Source organism: Rhinopithecus roxellana, chromosome 12 (assembly GCF_007565055.1).
Source record: "Rhinopithecus roxellana isolate Shanxi Qingling chromosome 12, ASM756505v1, whole genome shotgun sequence".
NCBI lineage: Eukaryota > Metazoa > Chordata > Mammalia > Primates > Cercopithecidae > Rhinopithecus > Rhinopithecus roxellana.
In genome coordinates this window covers 100,418,737-100,443,651 of record NC_044560.1, presented here as the reverse complement: position 1 = coordinate 100,443,651, position 24,915 = coordinate 100,418,737, and the positions used below count along the sequence as shown (strand labels likewise).

At 45.3% G+C, this 24,915-nt stretch overlaps 2 protein-coding genes across 3 annotated transcripts in view; both read right to left on the bottom strand.

The window, feature by feature from the left end:
- SLC7A9 (solute carrier family 7 member 9) overlaps positions 1-1,839 on the bottom strand; it is a 41,447-nt gene extending 39,608 nt beyond the window's left edge. Inside the window, exon 1 of the mRNA XM_010367007.2 lies at positions 1,820-1,839. The gene's annotated coding sequence lies outside the window, so the exon portion shown is untranslated. The remainder of the gene's footprint in view (positions 1-1,819) is intronic.
- Positions 1,840-2,674: 835 nt separating this feature from the next.
- CEP89 (centrosomal protein 89) overlaps positions 2,675-24,915 on the bottom strand; it is a 98,495-nt gene continuing 76,254 nt past the window's right edge. For both annotated transcript variants that reach the window (XM_010367005.2, XM_030942834.1), the window contains 3 exons: positions 12,025-12,114; positions 5,604-5,773; positions 2,675-3,055 (listed from right to left, as the gene is read on the bottom strand). In XM_010367005.2, coding sequence (XP_010365307.1) covers positions 2,815-3,055; positions 5,604-5,773; positions 12,025-12,114 — 501 coding nt within the window. In that variant the 3' untranslated portion in view covers positions 2,675-2,814. The remainder of the gene's footprint in view (positions 3,056-5,603; positions 5,774-12,024; positions 12,115-24,915) is intronic.

Below are 24,915 nucleotides of genomic sequence, written 5' to 3'. Positions count from 1 at the left end.
AAGCCAGCAAGGCTAACTCGAGTGCCTGGGTCATGTTCTACAGCTGCTCGACCAGGAATCTTCCAGTGCCGTATGAAATCTTACAGGACCAAGAAAGAGACACTTGCTCAGACAGGACACTTGCAGGGTGAAGGGAGGAGCCCCTCCCAGCAGACCCAGTTCTCCTCCGTGCAGCCCGGCCTCATTTCCTGCCCGACCTCTGGCCAAACCCCTCCTGCTGCTCTGAGTGCCTGCTGTGCTCCCGAGGGCCCTCTCCACCCTTCCGTAGCTTCTGAAACCCTGTCCACTCTGCAAGGGCCAGGGCGTGCCAGTTCCTCCCAGAAGTACGTCAATGTTTCTGTCCTTTCCTGGAACCTCACAAGCACCCTGGGTGCCTTTCTGCCTTGCCTGCCCCTCCCTCCTTGGCATCCTGGACTCGTGGCTTCTCCGCCCATTTCCTATGGCATCCAGCAGGAGGCTGGGCAGAAGATAGGGTCTGTGGGACGCCTGCCCTTGCCCTGGTCACAGTGCCATCCAGGAGTCCCCACACTTGTAAAGTACGTTTGCACTGTGTGAAAAACTTAAAGCAGAAACATAAGAACAGAAGTGGACACTTCTCCAAAGAATAAAATGTTTGCATAAAAGGCAGAAAGACAGGGATGTCAACAGTGGTTCTCTGGGTCATGATGGCGGCAGCTGCGTTCCTGCTGACAAGCACCCCTTCTCCCGCACAGCCACGCTGGGCTGCCGCCGCCTGTCAGCCTGTCTACAGGAGGCTGCAGAGTGGCCGTAAATGCCTTTGAAATAGCATCACAGTTATTTGTTAGGTCATCTCCTAGGGAGATGATACACGGTTTTCAAGCCCGGCGAGTCTTTCTACCGCTTGTAAAATAAAATAAAATTACAATGATTCAACTGTTGAACAAGCTTATAGAGTCGTAAAAGAACTATGACTTTCTATCTCACCCTTCTGCCTGGCAATCAAAGATCACATGTAGAACTTCTACACGTGACTGAGGACCAGTACTGGGGCCTCCTTCCCACCTGAAACAAGGTGGGACTTCACCGCGAGGGGCTCTGAAAAGGAGATGCTGTAGGGTGCCACCCCTGAGTCCCACAGATAGGGTCCTTTGTAGCCCAATGTCCCCAAGTACCTCCAGCATACCTGGGACTGAATGGTCCTGAGCGGCTGGGGTAATTTTCCTGAGGAGGTGGCACTCATCTAACACACACAGGATAGAACCATGGCCTCCTGGTATGTTTCTTGGTGGCAGTAGTGGGGCAGGGGCTCTACCTTAGCTCAAAGCCAGGGCTCTCATTACCTGGGTGGGAGGCTGTGTGGCTCCAGAATAAATTACCTTCCCAGACCAGGCGCGGTGGCTCATACCTATAATCCCAACACTTTGGGAGGCCCAGCAGGAGTACTGCTTGAGGCTAGAAGTTTAAGACCAGCTTGGGCAACATAGTAAGACCCCATCTCTTAAAAAAAAATTTTTTTTGAGACAAAGTCTCGCTCTTGTTGCCCAGGCTGGGGTGCAATGGTGTGATCTTGTTTCACTGCATCCTCCGCCTTCCAGGTTCAAGCAATTCTCCTGCCTCAGCCTCCCAAGTAGCTGGGATTACAGGCGCCCACCACCACACCCAGCTAATTTTTGTATTTTTAGTAGAGACAGGGTTTCACCACTGTTGGCCAGGCTGGTCTCGAACTCCGGCCTCAGGTGATCCACCTGCCTCGACCTCCCAAAGTGCTGGGATTACAGGAGTGAGCCACCATGCCTGTCCTACAAAAATTCTTTTTACAAAATTAGCCAGGCATGTTAGTGTATGACTGTCATCTCACCTACTCAGGAGGCTGAGATGGGAGGATCGCTTGAGCCTGGAGGTCAAGGCTCTGGTGATTGCACCACTGCATTCCAGCCTGGGTAACAGAGTGAGACCCTGTCTCAAAACAAACAAACAAAAATAACAGCTAAACAAAAGAGAATAAAGTACCTGCTTAGGCAGATAGAGAAGGGCTAGGGGAGAAGGCAGAAAAGGTTTGTACAACTTACAGGGCACGAACAGTAGCACCTTGTTTTGTTTTTTCCAAACAAGGAAAGTCCCCCAGAGCTCATGCACAGCTATCATCAGGGCCACTGCCATGGCCTGGCTCCTTCCCCATCTGACACGCGGCCCGAGGGCCCAGCTGCCTGCCCGATCTCTCCAGTGCTTCCCAGCTGCAGATCTCGGAGCTGGACGACAGGCCCGCTCAGCAGGCCACCTACTCACCAGAGCAGTGGGTGTCACAGAGCTCGTCTCAGTGGCAATGTGGCCAGAGAACATGCCCTGGCTAAAACATACTTCAGCAGCACATTATTAAAATAAAGCACAATGGGCTGAGTGCAGTGGCTCACACATGTCATTCCAGCACTTTGGGAGGCCAAGGCAGGAGGACAGCTTGAGGCCAGGAGTTCAAGACCAGCTTGAGCAACATAGCAAGACCTCATCTCAACAAAAAAGAAAAATATTAGCTGGAACTGGCGGTGCACACCTGAGGTCCCAGCTACTCAGGAGGCTGAAACAGAAGGATCTCAAACATGTTTGAGGCTGCCATGAGCTATGATTGCACCACTGTACTCTAGCCTGGGCAACAGAGTGAGACCCGAGTTCTAAAAAAATAAAAATAAAAATAAAAATTTAAAAATAAAGCAAAATGTTATCAATGGATTAAACTATGAGACCATTTATTTCTTCCCTACCCTGCAGCGCTCAGTGGGCTTACGCACCTCTGGCTGCCACCGTGGGCTGCCCTCCAGGGAAGGCCTGTGTGAGGCAGACCTTTCAGGCCAGAGAAGCCTACACCACGGGCTCCTGCAGATTCTGGCAGGTGGGGACAGGAGTCTTCAAGTCACAGGAGCGGACACCACAGCCATCCAGCAGGTCTGCCTGAGAGACGCCATTGAAGCTGGGGGCCACCAGAGCTCTGGGGGTGTCCCGCACGCCTGTCCTCGCGAGTGTGTCCTGGAGAAGTTCTCGGATTCTTCGGTTTTCCCTGAAGGTAGATTCCCAAATAACTTCAAGTTCACCTTCCATTTCTCTGAGGGAAATAAATTTAAAATGGCACAATTTTAAAAACAGTATAGAGCCCATATAAATCCCAAAGTAGGAAGAACTCAAAACAGAAGAATGCTAATGGCAGGGGACAGAGCCCTGGGTGCCTGAGTTCTGAAGCAAGAGCTCAGTGTGGACTGAAGCGGCCAGTGCCCTGGGAATGGGGAGCAGCAGGACAGCACAGGCTGGGGCTCAGTGTGGATTGAAGCGGCCAGTGCCCTGGGAATGGGGAGCAGCAGGACAGCACAGGCTGGGGCTCAGTGTGGAATGAAGAGGCCAGTGCCCTGGGAATGGGGAGCAGGAGGATGGCACTGGCTACACAGGCATTTGTCTTCCCTCTACGTTCTGCCCTTGACTTTGGCATCAGTGCAATCCCTGTTTTCTCTCAATAATGAACTTGGGTATGTCGAATAAAGAACTGTAGGAACTGCAGGGCTGGCCTTGGCCAGCCAGATGCTCTAGCACGATGGCCTGGCCGCAGGCACCCACACAGCCCCTCCTGTGTCCCCTCTGCTTGTCCACTATGACCTGGCCAGCACTCAGTGACCTTCCACAGGTCTTGCGCTCCATACAACCCAGAGCTAAGAGCAAGTCAGGGGGTGAGGAGGGGGACCTGAGGAGATAGACTCATTGCCAAGATGGAGAAGACTGGCCTGGCCCATGTGCCGGGATGGGGAGGCCCTGAGGGGCCCAGGCTTGTGAGGCTGGAAAGAGCCACAGGGCAGTGTTTCCAGAACCAGGATGCAGCGCCCTGTGGTGTGCTGGGGAGACAGGAGAGATGAAGGTGGCCATGTCCCCACAGGGCCATAGTCCACTGGGAACAGACCAGGATACCAGCCACACCTCACAAGATGCTGAGCCCCACTGGGGAGTATGGCCAGGCTGGAGAGGCCAGCTCCTTCCCAGACACTGCCAGATGGTTCTGGAAAATGTTGGAAACTGGATTCGCAGGTGGACTTCACACCACGGTTTAAAGAGCAGGACAGTGAAGTTCAGGGAGGCCAGAGATGTGCCCACTTGGCCAGAGTCACTTTTCTTGTGAACGTTCCTTCCTTCCAAGGCCCCTGATGCCCACTGTGTGGTGAGAACAACTTAATTAAACTATGTCTAAAAAAGCCCCAGCCTGGGCAACATGTGAGGCCTCATCTCTACAAAAAACTTAAAAATTAGCTAGGCCCACGTGGTGGCATGCACCTGTATTCCCAGCTACTCGGGAGGCTGAGGCAGAAGGATCACTTGAGCCCAGAAATTTGAGGCTGCAATGAGCTGAGATTGTGCCACTGTACTTTAGCCCGGGCAACAGAGCAAGACCTTGTATTTAAAAAAAAAAAAAAAAAAAAAAAAAAAAAAAAAAAATCCCCAGACTTTGGTTTCCTGAAGATACTTGGTAAATTAAAGCAATCATGTTTAAATGTATGGTTGAACTTGAAAGAAAGAATAGGCAGTCTCTAAGGGCAGAAAAAATGAAGCCTAAACTGAAACCAAAGAGGCAGACAAAGTATCAGTTGCTTTGAGGACAAAAGTCAATGCCAAACCCTGATGTTTATAGACTGACAGATCATGCAGATCAAGAATGACAGAAAATCTCAGGGCCTACTCTTGTCCAAGTTTCTCTTCCTACTAGAAGCGCTGTGAAGGTAGGTAAGTGGAGGATGTAAAGGACCCTCAAAGAAAGGAGGAGTGGGTGGGAGACCTGCAGATCTTCAAAGGAAACCTGTTCTGAAAGGCCAGGCATCTCCTGGGGACCACAGTCACCGGCCTGCTCTCAAACGGATCTGGAGTGTGAGTCTACACTGTTCCCCATGAGTGGGGATCCCCAGGCCCTGACTGCAGTGAATGAAGAGTTGTAAAAAGTTGGGCACAGTGGCTCATGCTTGTAATCTCTGCTACTTGGGAAACTAAGGCAGGAGGATGGCTTGAGCCCAGGAGTTTGAGGCTGCAGTAAGCTATGATCATACCACTGCACTCCAGTCTGGGCAACAGGGTCAGACCCTGTCTGTAAGTAGTAATAATAATAATAGCAATAACAGAAATAAAATACCTAATCAAAAATTAATAAAATCTCTCAAGAAAATGAAACAAAACTGGCTCATGCCTATGATCCCAGCTATACTCAGGAGGCTGAGGTGGGAGAACCGCTTGTATCTGAGAGGTAGAGGTTGCAGTGAGCCGAGATCGTGCCACTGCACTCCAGCCTGGGCGACAGGGAAATGCTGTCTCAAAAAAATAAAATAAAAAGAAAATGAGACAAAATAAAAATATCAGCGAGATGGAAGGCAGCAGAAAAAAAGAGAAAGGCAATTAGAGGTGTGCATTCATTCCAGAAGTCCAATTCAAACAAGAGGAATTTTTAAAAGAATAAAGAAAACGAGGAGCAAATAAACTCAAGACCAGTATTACATTCAGATAAGAGTAAAATGTAGAAACAAAATTAAACAATGGAACAAATAAAACAGGCCCAGAGGGTTTTAGCAGAACCCTCAATCAAACATTCAGACATCCCCGCGGGCCATGGCGCAGGGCGGACACCCCACCTGTTCTGCTGCAGCGCCTGGTCCAGCACCTCCTGCTTGTCCTTCAGCACCTGGTGCAGGTGCCGCATCTCTTGCCGGTACTGGGCTGTCTTGCCAGCGAAGTCCTCCTGCTGCTCCAGCAGACGGTGACTGATGTCCCCCAGCTTCAGTGCTGCCTGCTTCTTGTAGCCCTGGTCAGCAGAAGGACTCTGTGAGTGAGGGGCCACTGCCAGGCCAGGGTGGACAGTGCCTCCTGGCTGCGCTCCCTACCCACTCCTTGTGTGTCAGGGCCTTTTAAATCTAGTAACCCCAGATAAGCTTGATCTGGGAGGGCAAGTCTGGATGATAAAAGTCATAAAAAGTGATAAAAGAATTTTAGGTATAACAAAACTAAATTTTAATGTATATAAATCCTGGTTCTTTATATGCTATAAATAATGAAAACATAAAATATCACCATTGGGCACAGTGGTTCATGCTTGTAATCTCAGCACTATTAGAGGCTGAGGCAGGCAGATCACTTGAGGTCAGGAGTTCGAGACCAGCCTGGCCAACACGATGAAACCCTGTCTCTATTAAAAATACAAAAATTAAGGCCGGGCACGGTGGCTCAAGCCTGTAATCCCAGCACTTTGGGAGGCCGAGACGGGCGGATCACGAGGTCAGAAGATCGAGACCATCCTGGCTAACATGGTGAAACCTCGTCTCTACTAAAAAATACAAAAAACTAGCCGGGCGAGGTGGCGGGCGCCTGTAGTCCCAGCTACTCGGGAGGCTGAGGCAGGAGAATGGCGTAAACCCGGGAGACGGAGCTTGCAGTGAGCTGAGATCCGGCCACTGCACTCCAGCCCGGGCCACAGAGCGAGACTCCGTCTCAAAAAAAAAAAAAAAAAAAAAAAAAAATACAAAAATTAGTCAGGAGTTGTGGCACATGCCTGTAGTCCCAGTTACTTGTGAGGCAGAGGTGGGAGGATAACTTGAACCCAGGAGGCGGAGGCTTCAGTGAGTGTGATCGCACCACTGCACTGTCTAGCCTGGGCGACACAGGGAGACTGTCTCAAAAAAAAAAAAAAAAAAAAAAAAAAAATCACCATCACAGAACAAACTGGATGTTCTTGCAAATTAATCTACAACTGTATTTTTTCCAGGACTTTTATCCCTGCATCAACTGGTAGCCTAAAAACTAATGCTGCCACTGCTCAGCACTCTTTCACCTTGACAAGAAAGCCTCATTGAAGAATCCAACAAGGGCTGTCAGTCTCTGTCGCCAGACAGCTGAGATGAAAGCCCGTCATTTACTTTCCTTCTTTCAGTTTTACTGTATAGTACTGAAGGTTCTGAATTGTCCTGTGAGCATTTCTAAAATTCTTGTCACAGAGAGTCTGACACGTAGTTCCATAGACTCGTTTTTTATAAGAAACTGACACTCAGTTTATACATCCTCTCTGACCCAAGAATTAGTACACAGTTTATACACTTCCAAGTGAAACAACTTTTTTTGTTTTCTGCTTTTGCGTATTAATTTCTGGTTTTAATATTTGTGATCAACAAATGCTGGCTGGGTGGGATGGTTCACGCCTGTAATCCCAGCACTTTGGGAAGTTGAGGCAGGCGGATCACTTGAGGTCAGGAGTTTGAGACCAGCGTAGCCAATATGGTGAAACCCCGTCTCTACTAAAAATACAAAAACTAGCTGGGCGTGGTGGCGCATCTGTAATTCTAGCTACTCGGGAGGCTGAGGCAGGAGAATTGCTTGAACCTGGAAGGCGGAGATTGCAGTAAGCCAAGATCGCACCACTGTACTCCAGCCTGGGCGACAAAGTGAGACTCTGTCTCAAAACAAACAAACAAAAAACAAATGCCTACATTATTTTTACTTTAGGGATTTACTGAGGCTTTCTTTGTAGTCAAGCAATGATCAATTTTTGTATCTTTTATATATATGTAAATATACTCTGTTGATTATGTTGTTAAATCTTCTATTTTCTCATTTTGTTTAATATCTTGATCAGTCTTGGATTAAGAGAGGTGGATTACAGCTCCTATTACCAAGTTTCCATTTTTCTCTGTATTTCCTGTAGTCTACATTCATAAATTTGCTGCTGTGTTTAGTGCATAGATATTCACAATTACTATAGATGATGATGATGATGATGATGTAGACAGGGTCTCACTATGTTGCCCAGGCTGGAGTGCAGTGGCTATTAACAGACCCGATCATGCTGCACTACAGCCTCGAACTCCTAGACTCAATTCAAATGATCCTCCTGCTCAGCCTCCTGTGCAGGGACCCACACACCCAGCTCAGACTACATATTATTAACTGTAGTCTTTTAGTATTATAAAAATCTCTCTTTTTTTTTTTTGGTGTCATTTAGTGCTTTTGGTCTGAATTCTATCTTGGCATATATCAAGATTTCGACCTTTGCTTTCTTTGCGTTTGCAGAAATCTGGGTTATCTCTACCTATCCTTTCAATTTAAATCCTTCACGAACACTTTGTTTTAGGCTGTCTCTTGGGTCTAGTGTGGAATAGCATTTTGCTTTATGAGCCAATCCAAAAAAATGTTGTTTTCCCTAATGGGTGAATTAAGCTAATTTACATTTACCTATAGGACAGATTTGTTTGGTCTCAATTTTGTTATTTTATGTTTGGCTGTTTTATCTACATATTTTTAAAAGATTTTAAGCTAATGTAGTCTTTTTCTTTGCTTTTTTGCTGTTATAATTCTACCATTAAAAAAATTTTCTTTTAGAAACAGGGTCTTGCTCTATGCTCTGTCCCTCAAGCTGGAGTACAGTGGTGTGATCATAGCTCACTACAGCCTTAAACTCCTGAGCTCAAGATCCTCCTGCAGAGTTGGGACTACAGGCGCTGGCCATCAAGCCCAGCTAATTTTAAACATTTTTTTAGAGATGGGGTCTCTATGTTGCCCAGGCTGATCTTGAACTCCTGGTCTCAAGCAATCCTCCTACTTCAGCCTCCTGAGGAGCTGGAATTATAGGCATGCGCCACTCTGCCCAACTCTAATTCCACTATCTAGGAATAAAGCTCGATTCCTGTGGTTGGCTTTATTCTTTTTTTTTTTTTGAGACGGAGTCTCGCTCTGTCCCCCAGGCTGGAGTACATTGGCCCAATCTCAGCTCACTGCAAGCTCCGCCTCCCGGGTTCACGCCATTCTCCTGCCTCAGCCTCCCGAGTAGCTGGGACTACAGGTGCCCACCACCACGCCCGGCTAATTTTTTGTACTTTTAGTAGAGACGGGATTTCACCATGTTGGCCAGGATGGTCTTGATCTCCTGCTCTCGTGATCCGCCCGCCTCAGCCTCCCAAAGTGAGTTGGCTTTATTCTTATACCTTTATATGATATGTTCTTAGTCCCCTCTTTTTAGATCGTATCCATTGGTTCCCTAACAAAAGTAACAATACATTAGCTCATAACAACATTTTCTTCACTTTTCCCCTCCTGTTCACCTGCTAGCTCGTACCACCTGGTTTTTCAGCTTTAATGATATCCCTTGACTCTTATTACCTATGAAGAAATGAGCAAGTGTAATCTATTTTCTACCTTCCTTCGCCCTTAGCCCATCATTGTTTCCTTGGTTGTATTATTACTACATTGTCAGAAAACATTTACATACAATTCTATCAGCATCAATCCTTATCCCTGCTGTAAAAATATATTCTTCGCTCACTACAAGTTAATTTTGCTGAAGTTTCCCCAATTACTTCTTGGCTGGCAGGACTCCTTGTTGAGACACGGTCTTGCTCTGTTGCCCAGACTAGAGTGCAGAGGCATGAACATAGCTCACTGCAGCCTCAAACTCCTGGGCTCAATCAATCCTCCCACCTCAGCCTCCCGAGTAGCTGGGACTACAGGCATGTACCACCAAGCCTGGTTAATCGCCATATTTTTTGTAGAGACTGGGGTCTCACTATGTTGCCCAGGCTGGTCTCAAACTCCTGGGCTCAAGGGATCTGCCTGCCTTGGCCTCCCAAAGGGCTTGGATTACAGGCATGAGCCACTGCGCCTGGCCGTTTCATCTTGAAGTCGTATGTCTTGGTGTCAATTTTCTGGGTCCATTCTGTGTCAGTTTTCCCTAGGTACATAATGTGCCCTTTCAGGACGTAGATTGAAGTCTTCTTTTATTTCAGAAAGGTTTTTATGAGTTACAGTTTAGAGCAGAATAAGCCACTGTTTGGGGTTCTTCTTTGGAGGCTGTACAAGTAGATCTCTTAGATCTCCATCACTTTCCACCAAATCCTTTGCCATCTCCATTTCCGCTTTCCTGTCTGTCTCGTTTCTAGCTGCATATCCCTTATTCTTTTTTTTTTTTTTTTTTTTTTTTTTGAGACGGAGTCTCGCTCTGTCACCCAGGCTGGAGTGCCGTGGCTGGATCTCAGCTCACTGCAAGCTCCGCCTCCCGGGTTTACGCCATTCTCCTGCCTCAGCCTCCTGAGTAGCTGGGACTACAGGCGCCCGCCACCTCGCCCGGCTAGTTTTTTTTTTTTTTGTATTTTTTAGTAGAGACGGGGTTTCACCATGTTAGCCAGGATGGTCTCGATCTCCTGACCTCGTGATCCGCCCGTCTCGGCCTCCCAAAGTGCTGGGATTACAGGCTTGAGCCACCGCGCCCGGCCCAGTCTGCATTTCTTAAACGGCTTCTCTTTCCCTTCTATTTCTTCCCTGGCTTGTGTCCGTTCCATCCCACGCCCTCCTGGGCCTGGCTGCCTCTTCCTGAGGTCGTGTGTCTCTGCTCTGTGACACTTCTTCCTGGCTCTGACTGCCTCCTGAAGTCCTGTCTCTCCAGCTGTGTCCAGCTCTCTAGCCAGCTACCTAGCAGTTCACTTTGGAGTATAATTTTGATCTTTGCGGCAACACTTTTCCTGGTAAGTTTTCAACAGTTTTCGTCAATAGGAACTTATGCTTCTATTTTTCTTCCTTTTCCTTAAACTGTTTTTATATGGAGGACTCTGAATTCCTCTGGGATAAGAGGAGGTTCCTGGGAGGGTGGGAGCGACAGTTGGGCCAGGGTGTTCTTCCAGGCTTCCCATGTTCCCCCCACCCTCCACCCTGCAGCCCTATCTCCCACTCGCTGAATTCAGCCTGGTTTGGAGGAGCTTCTGCCTGCATCCCTCCGTTCCCAGATCTCGTCACAGCCCCGGACTTCCAAGGTGATGTCTGCTCTTTGAAGAGTGATATTTTGCAGGAATTTCCTGAGATGTCACCTCTGGATTTCTCAAGCCTTTTCTCTTCACTCCCCCCGAGTTCCTGGCCTGTCTACCTTGGGGCCTGCTCACAGGTGTCTTCTCTGGGTGAGCCGGTTTTACTATTCCTGTTCAGATAAATGGTAACGCTACGGATTCCCCAGACAAGGCCAACTACTCTGAGGATCACTCCTTCTCTTTTGGAAGTAAAAAGCAGGAAAATTAGAAAAAAAGAAAGAAAGAAAAAGAAAAAACCCCATGGCGGGGATTTTAAAGTACTCAATACTTCTATGCTGAGTCCCTTCATAAACAGCATGGCATATCCCCTTCCCTTTCAGCCTTTTTTTTTCCCCTTAAAGAGACAGGGTCCCTGCTAGGTGAGGTGGCTCATGTCTATAATTCCAGCACTTTGGGAGGCTGAGTCAGGCAGATCACTTGAGCTCAGAAGTTCAAGACCACCCTGGGCAACATAGCAAGACCTCATCTCTACACAAACAAACAAACAAACAAAAATACAAAAAAAAAAAAAAAAAAAAGCCAGACACCATGGTGCTTGCCTGTAGCCCCAGCAACTTGGGAGGCTGAGGCAGGAGAATCCATTGAGCCCGGGAGTTCAAGGCTGCAGTGAGCCATCATCATGTCACTCACTGCACTCCAGTCTGGATGACAGAGTGAGATCCTGTCTCTCCTTTTATTGGTGTTTTTGTTTGTTTGTTTTTGAGACAGGGTCCCACTCTGTCACCCAGGCTGGAGTATAGTGGTGTGATCTCGGCTCACTGCAGCCTTGAACTCCTGGGCTCAATGGATCCCCCTGTCAGCCTCCCAAGAAGCTGAGACTACAGGCAAGCACCACTATGTCTGGCTAACTTTTTAAATTTTTTGTAGAGATTGGGGTCTTGCTATGTTACCCAAACTGGTCTCAAACTCCTGACCTCAAGTGATCCTCCTGGCTAGGCCTCCTGAGTCACTGAGATTACAGCATGAGCCACTGTGCCTTGCTTCATATCCTTTATTCTTAAACAGCTGTGCAGTATTTTATTGTGTGGATGAACCAAAGTTTATTGAATGAGGTGAGAGGTGCTATTCAGTCAGCAAAACTTTACAATACTTTTACTCTGTGGACTATTACTGACGCACATGCAAAAGATGTCATTTTCTTAAACACAAAAATCCATAGCAGTGAACCTGCATTCCCATCTGAAAATGAAATCGCTGAGGCCAAATAACCACTTACCTTGACTTTTTCCTCCAACTTTCCCAGGCGAATGTTGCTTTTTATGACTTTGTTGAGCACTCCATCCTTCTCACTTTCTAAACATTTTGCCTAAGGAGAAGGGTGATAAATGGGCTCTCAGTTTTACAGAAAAATTGAAATAACAAATAATTATCTTGCAAAGAGTGTTACTGCTACTACTCACAAGTAATCTTCATTCTGCAACCTGTCCTGCCTCAACTCCTTCCCCGCCCACTGTGTGAGGGCCTGGGGCTCAGGCCAACAGATGAGGATGGGCAGGAACAGGGCATGTGGGGTGCCCTGTTGGGCATAAAGAGAAGAATTCCAGCCCCACAGACCAGGGGAGTGGCAGAGGCTGCAAAGGTTTCCAGAACACATCGCTACTCTTACGGAATCTATCTTTCCTTCGATCACATCCAAGGAATAAGTGCCAAGATGCCAATCAACTCAAAACTTGACTCATTAGAACAATTTCAAAATTAAAGATAATGCAATATGAATGCACAATGCCATTTCTCCAAGCCATACATGAAAGGCAATACATCCAGGAGGAATGACATCATTTGAAGTCAAATGATTTAAACTAATATCCAGGTTGGACATGACCTACTAGATTCCATAAATTAACTATTTCAGATGCTAAAATAAAATAAGTAATGGTGAGCATTCTTTCCAAGGTAGGCTAGTGCTGACAAGTTTGATTTTCCAGAAGGAAAGCTAAGTCACAGAGAAATTGCTCCAGGTCACATGGAAAATCCACCCTAGAAGCAGGATTTAAAAAGATCTCAGGCCAGGCTTGTGGTGTGCACCTGTAGTCTCAGCTGCTTGAGAGGCTGAGGCACGAGAATGGCTCGAACCCAGGAGGTGGAGGTTGCAGTGAGCTGAGATCGCGTCACCGCACTCCAGCCTGGGCAACATAGCAAGACTCTGTCTCAAAAAAAAAAAAAAAAAAAACAAAAGATCTCAGTATCTAAGACTATTGTGTCTCCCACAAAAATGTGATAAATGCAAGATGGTGCAGTCACACTTGGGGAAACTGAATTTTTTTTTTTTCTTTTTCTTTTTTTTTTTTTTGAGATGAAGTCTCAATCTGTCACCCAGCCTGGAGTGCAGTGGTGCGATCTCAGTTCACTGCAACCTCTGCCTCCTGGGCTCAAGAGATTCTCCTGCCTCAGCCTCCCGAGTAGCTGGGACTACAGGCACACGCCACCATGCCCAGCTAATTTGGGGAAACTGAAAGTGATTTGTAGCCAGAGGTCATCAGCAGAAACTTCCCAAGGCAGAGTGGAGTCCTCCCACTGCCGGCGTATGTACAGGGTGGGGTGCAGGCTCTCACGAGGTCCTGGAGACCAGGATGGGGTCGGGCAGGAGTACATGGCTCAGTCCTAGAACAGGGCAGAGACTGGCAGAGCAGCCAGTAACACCTCTGGACCTGGCTAGAGGGGCTGACCTAGGCACTCCCAGGGTCAAGGGGCCTGCAAGGCCATAGGGATGTGTCCACCCCAGACATGGCTACGCAAAACCAAGCGCCCTGCCCAGATGTCCTGGCAGCTACCATGCATCTCCCTGCATGGACAGAAAAGTCCGTGGTGACAGGTGAAGCCAGGATGGAAGAAAGCAGCTCTCCCACACCCTACATTTCCGGTTTGACTCTGAGGGGCCTGGGGACTCTAAACTTGACAGCCAGGCCATGATAAAGGTCAAGGCAGGAGAAGGGAACACATTTTACTAACAGTTTGTTGGCTCAAGGAGTAACTTTTAAGTATCTGGAGATAGTAAGTGGCCTCCATTTGTATTTCCATCCTGAGCCCACAAATATTGGGGGTGGGCGGAAAGTGGGGTGTCTGAGGGTCTGGGAGGATCCTGACTTCATCGCGGAAGCCTGTGATACTCCTTGGCCCATGTGAGAGGCATGGGGCCCGCACCCCAGGGACTGAGATTCCCTGCACGTCCTGCCCTGCAAACAAGATGACTTCGCGTTTACAGTGGCCTCAAGACACGTGGCGGGCAGGTTCCCAGGAAATCTGTGGATGAAAGGGTTTTTTCAGCCCTTTAGATTTTTCAGCAAGTTTTCTCTTGCCCTCTCCATGTCCCGGTGAGGAAGGCCAGCACACACAGCAGGAGGGAAAATGGGCACTCAGCACTACCATAGAGAGTGTCAGGGTTCAGCTGCCTTTCAGAGGGGCAGCGCTGGGCCAGACACCTTGAGTGCCTTCAAGGCTCCATCCATGCTGCGTCAAAGTCAAACTGATTTCTGGAGGGCTCTGGAAAGGACTCAGAAGTCACCAGTAAAATATAGCCAGACTGACCACACTCTTATCAGCAATTACTGTAATTTAAAAAACTGTTTTCAGCCGGGTGCGGTGGCTCACGCCTGTAATCCCAGAACTTTGGGAGGCTGAGGTGCACAAGGTCAGGAGATCGACTATCCTGGCTAACACGGTGAAATCCCATCTCTACTTAAAATACAAAAAATTAGCCAGGCATGGTGGCACATGCCTATAGTCCCAGCTACTCGGGAGGCTGAGGCAGAAGAATCGCTTGCAGCCAGGAGGCGGAGGTTGCAGTGAGCCAAGATCGTGCCATTGCACTTCAGCCTGGGTGACAGAGCGAGACTCCATCTCAAAAAAAAAAAAAAAAAAAAAAACAAAAACCTGTTTTCGGGAGGGAGGCTCAGGGTGGCTGGCTGGAGGCACAGGATGTCGGACTCCTCCACACAGGAGAACCAAAACAGGAGTCAGTCATCGCACAGAGGACATCTAACAGAGACCATGGGAACTCGACAGGGGAGGGCTGGGCAGCACTTGCGCACTGAAGGAGAGGGAGATGACAGCCCAGACAGGACGGGTCTTGGTCAGGAGCCTGGAGAGGCTTCCCTGTGCGGGGAAAGGGTGGAAGATCCCCAGGGGTCCACATTCTCACTGCACACTCCTGTGATCCCAGCCCCAGGGGAGCCCCTCAACCCCTGTAGGCCCTGAGACTGGTGCAGGGTGCCACCTTGACCCCACTGCTCCAGAGAGGGGGCTCACGCTGGGTCCCACACTGACCCAGGTTCCAGGCAGCTGCAGCACAGTGGCATCATTTTGAGAGTCCAGCCCCCACCAGACTGCATTCTGTCCCAGGACCCAGCAGCCCCGGCATCTCTGCATCCCTGGAGCGCCAAGGACATCCCCCTACATGCACCCGGAGGGCTGCAGTGGCGAGGTGCCAGGTGGACCCAGTGAGGCAGCAGGTCCCCAGCACTCTACCCTACAGTGTCCTGCATACCCAGGAGAGTGTGATGCAGCGCACTGAAGAGGCTGCCCATGGGAGCAAGGGAGCCAAAGCAAGTGCTCCCTGATCCTGAAACCTGCCTGCCTGGGGCCCCTGTCACTAACAACAACCCCACTGCCTCCAGCCGCAGAGCCCTGCGCAGGTGCATGTGCCCTGAGGACAGGCTTCCCCTGCCCAATGCCTCTGTTGTCAAAGCAACCCAAACACACCACCCGGGGCCTGGGGATCAGCCCATCCTCTTCACCACAGCGTGCGGGGACTGTCCCACCATGTTGGTTGCCCCAGGCATGCACACACACACACACCAGCAAAGGGCCTAATAATGACCCCAGAATGCCTTCTGGAGGCCTAGGGCTTGTCCCACCTCACCCACCACAGCCTATGCCTATGGACTCCATTGAGGAAACTGAGAACAGGCCCATCTTGCCTGGCACTGCTCCCATAGTGCCCAAGCATGCCATCTGGGGGTCTGGGGATGTCCTCAGATTGTTGGTCAGCCCAGGTGCACATACACATAACCAGGGGGCCAGAAACACGCCCTGAAAAACTGCTGCCAGTACCCAAACACACTGTCCAGAGGCCTGGGGATTGCCCTGCTCCATTGACCACCTCTGGCATCTGAGCCTTCCTCCTGGGGGCCTGAGGACGGGTCCACCCACCACCACCACCACCATCCCTGGTATCCACCTACACGTGCTACCTGGGGGCCTGCTGAGCTCGCTGCAGCCACTACTAACAATAGTGAGTGCCACCTGGAAGCCCAAGGTAGTACCGCGCACTGAAGGAGAGGGAGATGACAGCCCAGACGGGATGGGTCTTGGTCGGGAGCCTGGAGAGGCTTCCCCGTGCGGGAAAAGGGTGAAAGATCCCCAGGGGTCCACATTCCCACTGCACACTCCTGTGATCCCAGCCCCTCAACCCCAGGGGAGCCCCTCAACCCCTGCAGGCCCTGAGACTGGTGCAGGGTGCTCCTTGGAGTCTGTGTGACCCCACTCACACTATACATCCTGCATCCACAAATACCATCCACAAATACCATCCACTATACATCCACAAATACCATCACTCACACTATACATCCTGCTCAGGGGCCCAAGGAGTTGCCCACCCACTGGGCATATAGCTGCCACTAAGGCACCCAAGCCAGCCACTTGGAGGCCCAAGAATCGACCTGCCTGGACCTGCTAACATTGGTGCCTGTATGTACCACCCACAGGCTCATGACAGGTATGCTTGGCTCACCCCTCCAAGAGGACTGGTCTAATTGGAGTCCCATCCCCAGCAAAACCTCACCACAGCCTCTACTAACAACTGCAGACTAAGCCACTGAGGATATCACGGACAACACTGACACTGTTTCCAGCTGAGGTAATCATATAAAGACATGTATGCACACATCCAGAATCAAAGCTAATGTGGCTTAGCCAACCAACACCATAGATACATCTATAGGAAAAGGCTTCCCCTATGAAAGCCAATACAAAAAATCAGAAGAAGTGACTGTTACACTTGATTTGCAGAAATCAATGAAAGGACATAAGAAACATGAAAAAGCAAGGCAATATGAAACCTCCAAAGGAATATAATAATTCTCCAACAACAGATTCCAACAACAACAAAAAGAAACTTATGAAATGCCTGAAGAAGAATTAAAAATAATGATATTAAGAAGCTCACTGAAATACAACAGAACACAAACAAACACTATAAAGAAACCAGACAAACAATTTGGATATGAATGAGGATTTCACCAAAGAGATAGATATAAAAAAGAACTAAACAGAAATCCTGGAACTGAAGAATTCAATGAATAAAATAAACAATACAATTGAGAGCTTCAACAATAGACTAGATCAAGCAAGAGAAAGAATTTCTTCTGCTTTTGAAATACTCAGTGAAATGAAAGAGAGAGGGAGGGAGAGGGAAAGAGGGAGAGTGAGAGGGGGAGAGAGAGAGAGAGAGAGAGAGAGAGAGAGAGAGAGAGAGAGAGAGAGAGAGAGAAAGAGAAGGAGCAAAGGAAAGAGAGAAGAATTTAAACAAAAAATGAAGCCTGCCTTCTGGTGTTCCAATGGGTAAAAAGGAGTTTAATGGCATAACAATACCTATTCAACAAAGTAACAGTTAAAAACTTTCCAAGTCTAGCAAGAGATTCAGAAATCCAGACACACGAAGCTCATATTCCCAAAAAGGTCTTCTCCCCATGATATTACAGTCAAACTGTCAAAAGCCAAACACAGAATTCTAAATATATATATATATATGTATATGTGTGTGTGTGTGTGTGTGTGTATATATATATATATATATAAAGTCTAGTTACATATGAGGAACTCTCATAAGACTAATGGCATGTGTCTTTTCTTTTTTCTTTTTTTTTTTTTTTGAGATGGAGTCTCGCTCTGTCACCCAGGCTGCAGTGCAGTGGCATGATCTCAGCTTACTGTAGCCTCCGCCTCCTAGGTTCAAGCAATTCTCTGGCCTCAGCCCCTCAAGTAGCTGGGATTACAGGCATGCACCACCACACCCAGCTAATTTTTGCATTTTTAGTGGAGACACGGTTTTGCCATGTTGGCCGGGCTGGTCTTGAACTCCTGACCTCAGGTGATCTGCCCGTGTCAGCCTCCCAAAGTGCTGGGATTATAGGTGTGAGTCACTGTGCCCAGCTAATGGTGTATTTCTCAGAAGAAACCTTACAGGCCAGGAGAGAATGGGATGATATATTCAAAGGGATGAAAGAAAAGAAAAAAAAAAAAAAAACCTGTCAGCCAGCCAAGAATACTATACCAAGTAAAGTTATCCTTCATAAATGAAGAAGGAATAAAGACTTACAGATAAGCAAACACTGAGAGAATTTGTCACCACTAGACCCATCCTACATGAAATGCTTAAGGGAGTCCTACACCTGGAATTGAAAGGACAATATCTACTATCATGAAAACACATGAAATTATAGAACTAACTGGTAGAGCAAGCACACACAAATAAGGAAGAGAAAAGAACGCAAATGTTACCACTATAGAATGAGATAAATAAGAGGAACAAATGATATACAAAACAACCAGAAAACAGTCAACAAAATAACAGGAATAAGTCCTTGCATATCGATAGTAACCTTGAATGTAAATTAATTACATTTTCCACTTAAAAGATACACACTGGCTGAATGGATATTAGAAAAAAAAATTTTTTTAAAACATGATCCAACTATGTGCTGCTTACAAGAAACACGTTTCACTTGTAAAGATCCATACAGACTAAAAGTAAAGGGATGAAAAAAATATTCCATGCAAAAGGAAACCAAAAGCAAGCAGGAGTTGCTATACTTGCATCAAATAAAACAAACTTTAAGTCAAAAACTGTGAAAACAAAGTCATATTATAATAATAAAGGGATAAATTCAATAAGAGGACACATATTCTAAACATGTATGCACCCAACACCACAGCATCCAGGTATATAAAACAAATATTATTAGATCTAAAAGGGGAGATAGACCACAATACAATAATAGTTGGGGACTTTACCACTCTACTCTCAGCAATCAGGTCACCGAGACAGAAAACTAACAAAGAAACACTGAATTTAACTGCACTTTAGACGAAATGACCTAATAGACATTTACGAAACATTTATTTTATCCAATAACTGCAGAATATACATTCTTCTCATCAGCATATACAACATTCTCTAGTACACAATGTGTATTAGGCCACAAAGCAAGCTCAACAAATTTAAAAATACTGATGTCATATCAAGTATCTTCTCAGACCATAGTGGACTAAAACTAGAAAGCAATAACAAGATGAACTTTGGAAACTGTACAAACATATGAAAATTAAACAACATGTTCCTTAACAATGATTGGGTCAATGAAGAAATTAAGAAGGGTATCAAAAATGTCTTGAAACAAATGAAAACTGAAACACAACATGCCAAAGCCTGTGGGATACAGCAAAAGCAGTGCTAAGAGGGAAGTTTATAGCAATAAATGCCTGCATCACAAAAGCGGAAATATTTCAAATAACCTAATGATGTACCTCAAGGAACTAGATAAACAAGAACAAATAGAACCCAAAATTAGTAGAAAGAAAGAAAAAATAAAGATCAGAGCAGAACTAAGTGAGGCAGGGTGAAATGTTCTTATAGTCCCAGTGACACAGGAGGCTGAGGCAGGAGGATTGCTTGAATCCACACGTCCAAGGTCAGCCTGGGCAACATAGTGAAAAGCCACTGCTAATAAACTGAAAACCTAGAGAAAATGGATATATTTCTGGATAACATACAACCTACAGAGGCAAGATCAGCAAAGTTACGAGACATGACTAGTCCTCTTTAGTGAAGCCCCGCATGCTCCTTTTGCAGTGGGCTCCTTTCATGTGCACTCTTGTATGTCAGCACCTAACTCTTTTGCAAGATAAGTAGTCCCACAGGATCCCAGCCAACTACCAGGTGGTTACACGTTCCCGATACCCAGTATGGCCTAGGAAAAATAACAAAAATCCCTTAGTCATAATGTAGGTTCCCCAATCTCCAGCCAATCAACACCAAAAGCCCAAGAAGCTATTAACTACCAATTCCTGCTTGGGCAGGGCTAAAGACTTCTCCAGGGTCCTGCATGCACAGCTAGGCACAAGGTTTAGCTTAATTTAGCTTACAGTGAACTTTTCCTCATTTTAATGTAAAAAACACACCCTAGGTGGAGGTTTTAATGCTAATTATACATATGATACACGTTAGAGCATGTAGATGCTGAGTGCATGCACCAACCATAGGTCCACCTTTGCACACTTGACCTCACCAATACTTTATGAATATGCATGCACAGCTCCTGTAAAGGGCATTCCCTTAAAATATTAGGGTCTGTCTCTTCCTCTGTCTCTAAGTGACTTTTGCTTTGCAATAGACTTCTTCACCTGCTCTTACTTTGGACTAGCTCTCAAATTCTTTTGTGCAGTGAAGTCAAGAACCTGAACCGGCCCATCGACAACACTACCAAGATTGAATTAGGAAGAAAAAGAAAACTTGAACAGACCAATAACAAATAATGAGATTGAATCATTAATAAAACGTTTCCCAACAAAGAAAAGTCCAGGACCAGATGGTTTTTCTGCCAAATTCTACAAACCTTACAAAGAAGAACTAATACAAATTCTCCTCAAACTGTTCCAAAAAAAATTGAAGAGGAAGGAATTCTCTCTAATTCTTTGAGGCCAGCAATACCCTGATACCAAAACCAGACAAGGCCACAATAAAAAAAGAAAATTACAGGCCAATATCCCTAATGAACACAGATGCAAAATCCTCAACAAAATATTAGTGAACCAAATTAAACAGCACATCAAAAAAATAGTATAAGTGGGATCAAGAGATGCAAAGACAGTTCAACATACACAAATCAATAAACATGATAGATCACATCAGCAGAATGAAGGATAAAAACCATATGAGCACACCAATGGACACAGAAAAAAATTGGATAAAAATTCGACATCCCTTCATGATAAAAACACTTAATAAACTAGACATAGAAGGAACATACCTAACATAAGAAAGGCCATATATTACAAACCCACAGCTAACATCATACCAAGTAGGGAAAAGCTAAAAGCCTTTCCTCTCAAAACTGAAACTATTTAAGGATGCCTACTTTTACCACTCTTACTCAGCACAGTACTGGAAGTCCTAGAGAGAGCAATCAGGCAAGAGAAAGAAATACAAGTCATCCAAATTAGAAAAGAGAAAGTCAAATTGTTTCTTTTTGCCAATGACACAATCTTATATTTAGAAAAAACTAAAGACTTCACCAAACGACTCTTAGATCTGATAAAAAAGTTCAGTAAAGTTGCAGAACACAAAATCAACGTATAAAGGTCAGTAGTGTTTTGATACACCAATAATGAACTCCCTGAAAAAGAAACCAAGAAAGCAATCCCATTTACAATAGCAACAACAACAACAACAACAACAAAAAACCTAGAAATAAATTTAACCAAGAAAGTTAAAGATTTCTACAAGGAAAACTACAAACACTGATGAAAGACAATGACGCTGACTCAAACTAATGGAAAAACATCCCGTGATCATGGTTCGAAGAACTAACATCATTAAAATGACCAGACTCCCCAAAGCAATCAGCAGATTCAGTGCAATCCTTATCAAAACATCAGTGACAATTTTCACAGAAATAGAATGAACAATCCTACATTATACATATGGAACCAAAAAGGAGCCTGAAAAGGCAAACCAGTTCTGAGCAAAAAGAACAAAGCTGGAGGTATTACACTACCTGACTTCAAAATATATTACAAGTCTATAGTAACCAAAACAGCACAGTATCAGTACAAAATCAGACACATTGGCCAATGGAACAGAATAGAGAACCCAGAAACGAACCCACATATTTACTGCCAACTGCTTTTCAACAAAGGCACCAAGAACATACACTGGGGAAAGGACACCCTCTTCAGTACATGGTGCTGGGAAAATTGGATATCCATATACAGAAAAAGGAAACTAGATCTCTATTTATCATCATATGCAAAAAATCCACTCACAATGGATTAAAGACTTAAATGTAAAACCCAAAACTATAAAACTACTAGAAGAAAACATAGAGGAAGCACTCCAGGACTTTAGGCAAAAATTTTATGGCTAAGACCCCAAAAGCACAGGCAACAAAAACAAAAATAGGCAAATGGAACTATATTAAACTAAAAAGCTTCTGCACAGCAAAGGAAACAATCAATAGAATGAAGAGACAACCTGTTGAATAAGAGAAAATATTTGCAAAATATTCATTCAGCGAGAGACTAATACCCAGGATATACAAGGAACTCAATTTTCTCTCTCTCTCTCTTTTTTTAAGGAACACAACTCTTAATAGTAAACAAACAAACAAACAAACACACTCCATTAAAAAGTGGCAAAGGATCTAAACAGACATTCCTCAAAAGAAGACATACAAATGGGCAACAGGCATATGAAAAAAATGCTCAACATCACAAATCATCAGAGAAATGCAAATCAAAACTACAATGAGATATCATCTTACTCTAGTTAGAATGGCTATTATTAAAAAGACAAAAAAAAAAAACCAAAACAGATGCTGATGTCAACCTAAAATAATCAAAAGGGTCAGAATCTAGTTTAAAGAGAGTTTATTCAAGCACAAAGTTTGAGGACAGGTCACCCAGGAAGTAGATTCCAAAGAACATAAGTCTGTGTTCTGAAGTGTACAAGTTTGGGATCGCTAATAGGACCACATGTAGGAAAGCTTAACAGAATTTCAGTGTCTGTCTATGTAAGACTGAATGCATAGTTACAACAATCTAATTAGTTGAAGCAGTCTTTTTCTTTCAGGAAAGGTATATTTAACATTCCACATTGAAGATGTAACAGTCATGGGATCATGGGTGCCATCTAGTCTTAGGTACAGAACAATAAAGGAAGCAGTTCATCTTTATAGATGAGTGACTGGAAGGAGGAGAAGGTCTGGTCTCTGGTGTCTCCTAGTCATTTACAAAACAACAGCAATGAGGAAGAGAACTAATCTATAAGAAGCAGAATAGCAAACAAGCTACATTGCTTAGTCTCCAGGGCTTAACTTCCCCCTTCGTGTAATACATTTAGAAGGTCCTGAAATTTTTTTTCTTTTCTTTTTTAAAATTGAGACAGGGTCCTGTTCTATCACCCAGGCTGGAGTACAGTGGTATGATCGACCTCCTAGGTTCGTTCCTCAGCCTACTGAGTAGCTGAAACCATAGGCATGCACCACTATGCCTGGCTAAGTTTTTCATTATTTGTAGAGATAGGTTCTCCCCATCTTGCCCATGCTGGTCTCAAACTCCTGGACTCAAGTGATCCGCATACACTGTTGGTGGGAATGTAAATTAGTACAGCCATTATGGAAAACAGTATGGAGGTCCTCAAAAAACTAAAAACAATTACCAAACGATCGAGCAATCCAACTACTGGGTATTTATTCACAGGCAAGGAATTAAGTAAAGAAAATATGCTCTATTTACACAATGAAATATTATTTGGCCATATAAAAGAACAAAACCATGTCATCTACAGCAACACGGATGGAACTGGAGGCCATTATGTTAAGTAAAGTAAGCCAGACCCAGAAAGATAAATATGGCATGTACTCATTCATATGTGGGGGCTAAAAAAGTTGACCTCAAGGAGGTAGAGATTATAATGATAGCTACCAGAGGCTAGGATGCATGCGGGTATGGGTGTGTTTGTGGGCGGCTGTTGGGGGCAGGAGGCAGAATGAAGACAGGTTGCTTAATAGGTATAAGCATACAGTTAGACGAAATAAGTTCTAATGTTTGACAGCAGAGTAGGTTGACTAAAGTTAACAACAGTGTATTGTATATTTCAAAATAGCTAGCAATGAGGATTTGAAATATTCTCCACACACAGAAATGATAAATGCTCAGCCAGGCGTGGTGGCTCACATCTGTAATCCCAGCACTTTGGGAGGCCAAGGTGGGCAGATCTCTTGAGGCCAGGAGTTCAAGATCAGCCTGGCCAACATGGCAAAACCTTGTCTCTACTAAAAATACAAAACTTAGCCAGGTGTGGTGGCATGTGCTTGTAATCCCAGCTACTCAGGAGGCTGAGGCACAAGAAAGTCTTGAACCCAGGAGGCGGAGGTTGCAGTAAGCCGAGATCATGCCACTGCACTCCAGCCTGGGTGACAGAGTGAGACTCCGTCTTCAAAAAAAAGATAAATGCTTGTGGTGATGGATAGCCCAAATACCTGACTTAATCGTTATGCATTCTATGCACGTTACAAAATATCACATGTACCTCCCCCATGTGTATGTAAATATATTTAAAATATTTTTTTAAATATAAAAATATTATGCATTAATAAAAAGAATTGTTTAAAAAGAAAAAAATGATTTGTAACATTTTTTGAGAATAGTATCTCAAGACTGGTTTATTCGCATTTCTTTTTTTTTTAGGGACAGGGTCTTGCTCTGTTTACCAGGCTGCAGTCCCGTAGTACAGTCATAGCTCACTGCAGCCTTCAACTCCCACACTCAAATGAACCTCCTACCTCAGCTTCCTGAGTAGCTAAGACTACAGGTGCATGCCACCACGACCGGCTAATTTTTAAATTTTTTTTGTAGAGATGGAATCTTACTATGTTACCCAGGCTGGTCTTGAATTCCTGGGCTCAAATGATCCTCCTGCCTCAGCTTCCTAAGTAGCTGGTACTACAGGCACACAGCACCATGCCAGGGCAATACAGTTGAAATTTTAAAATACAGATGGTTCTCGACTTACAACAGGGCTACATCCTGATAAACCCATGATAAGTCAAACAAACTGTATATCAAAAATGCATTTAATCCTGATATTACAGCCGATGGTTCCCAACTTATGATGGTTCAATCTACATTTTTTCAACTTTATAATGGTGTAAAAGCAATAGGCATTCAGTATAAATGGTAACTTCATTATAAGTTGTAAGGAGCTCCTCAATTTATAATAAGATTATTTCCCAATAAATACGTCATGAAGTCGAAAATTCCTAGGTCGAACCTTCCATCGTAAGTCAGGGAGTGCCTGGATAAAGCTTTTAATAGATCCTTTTTTAAA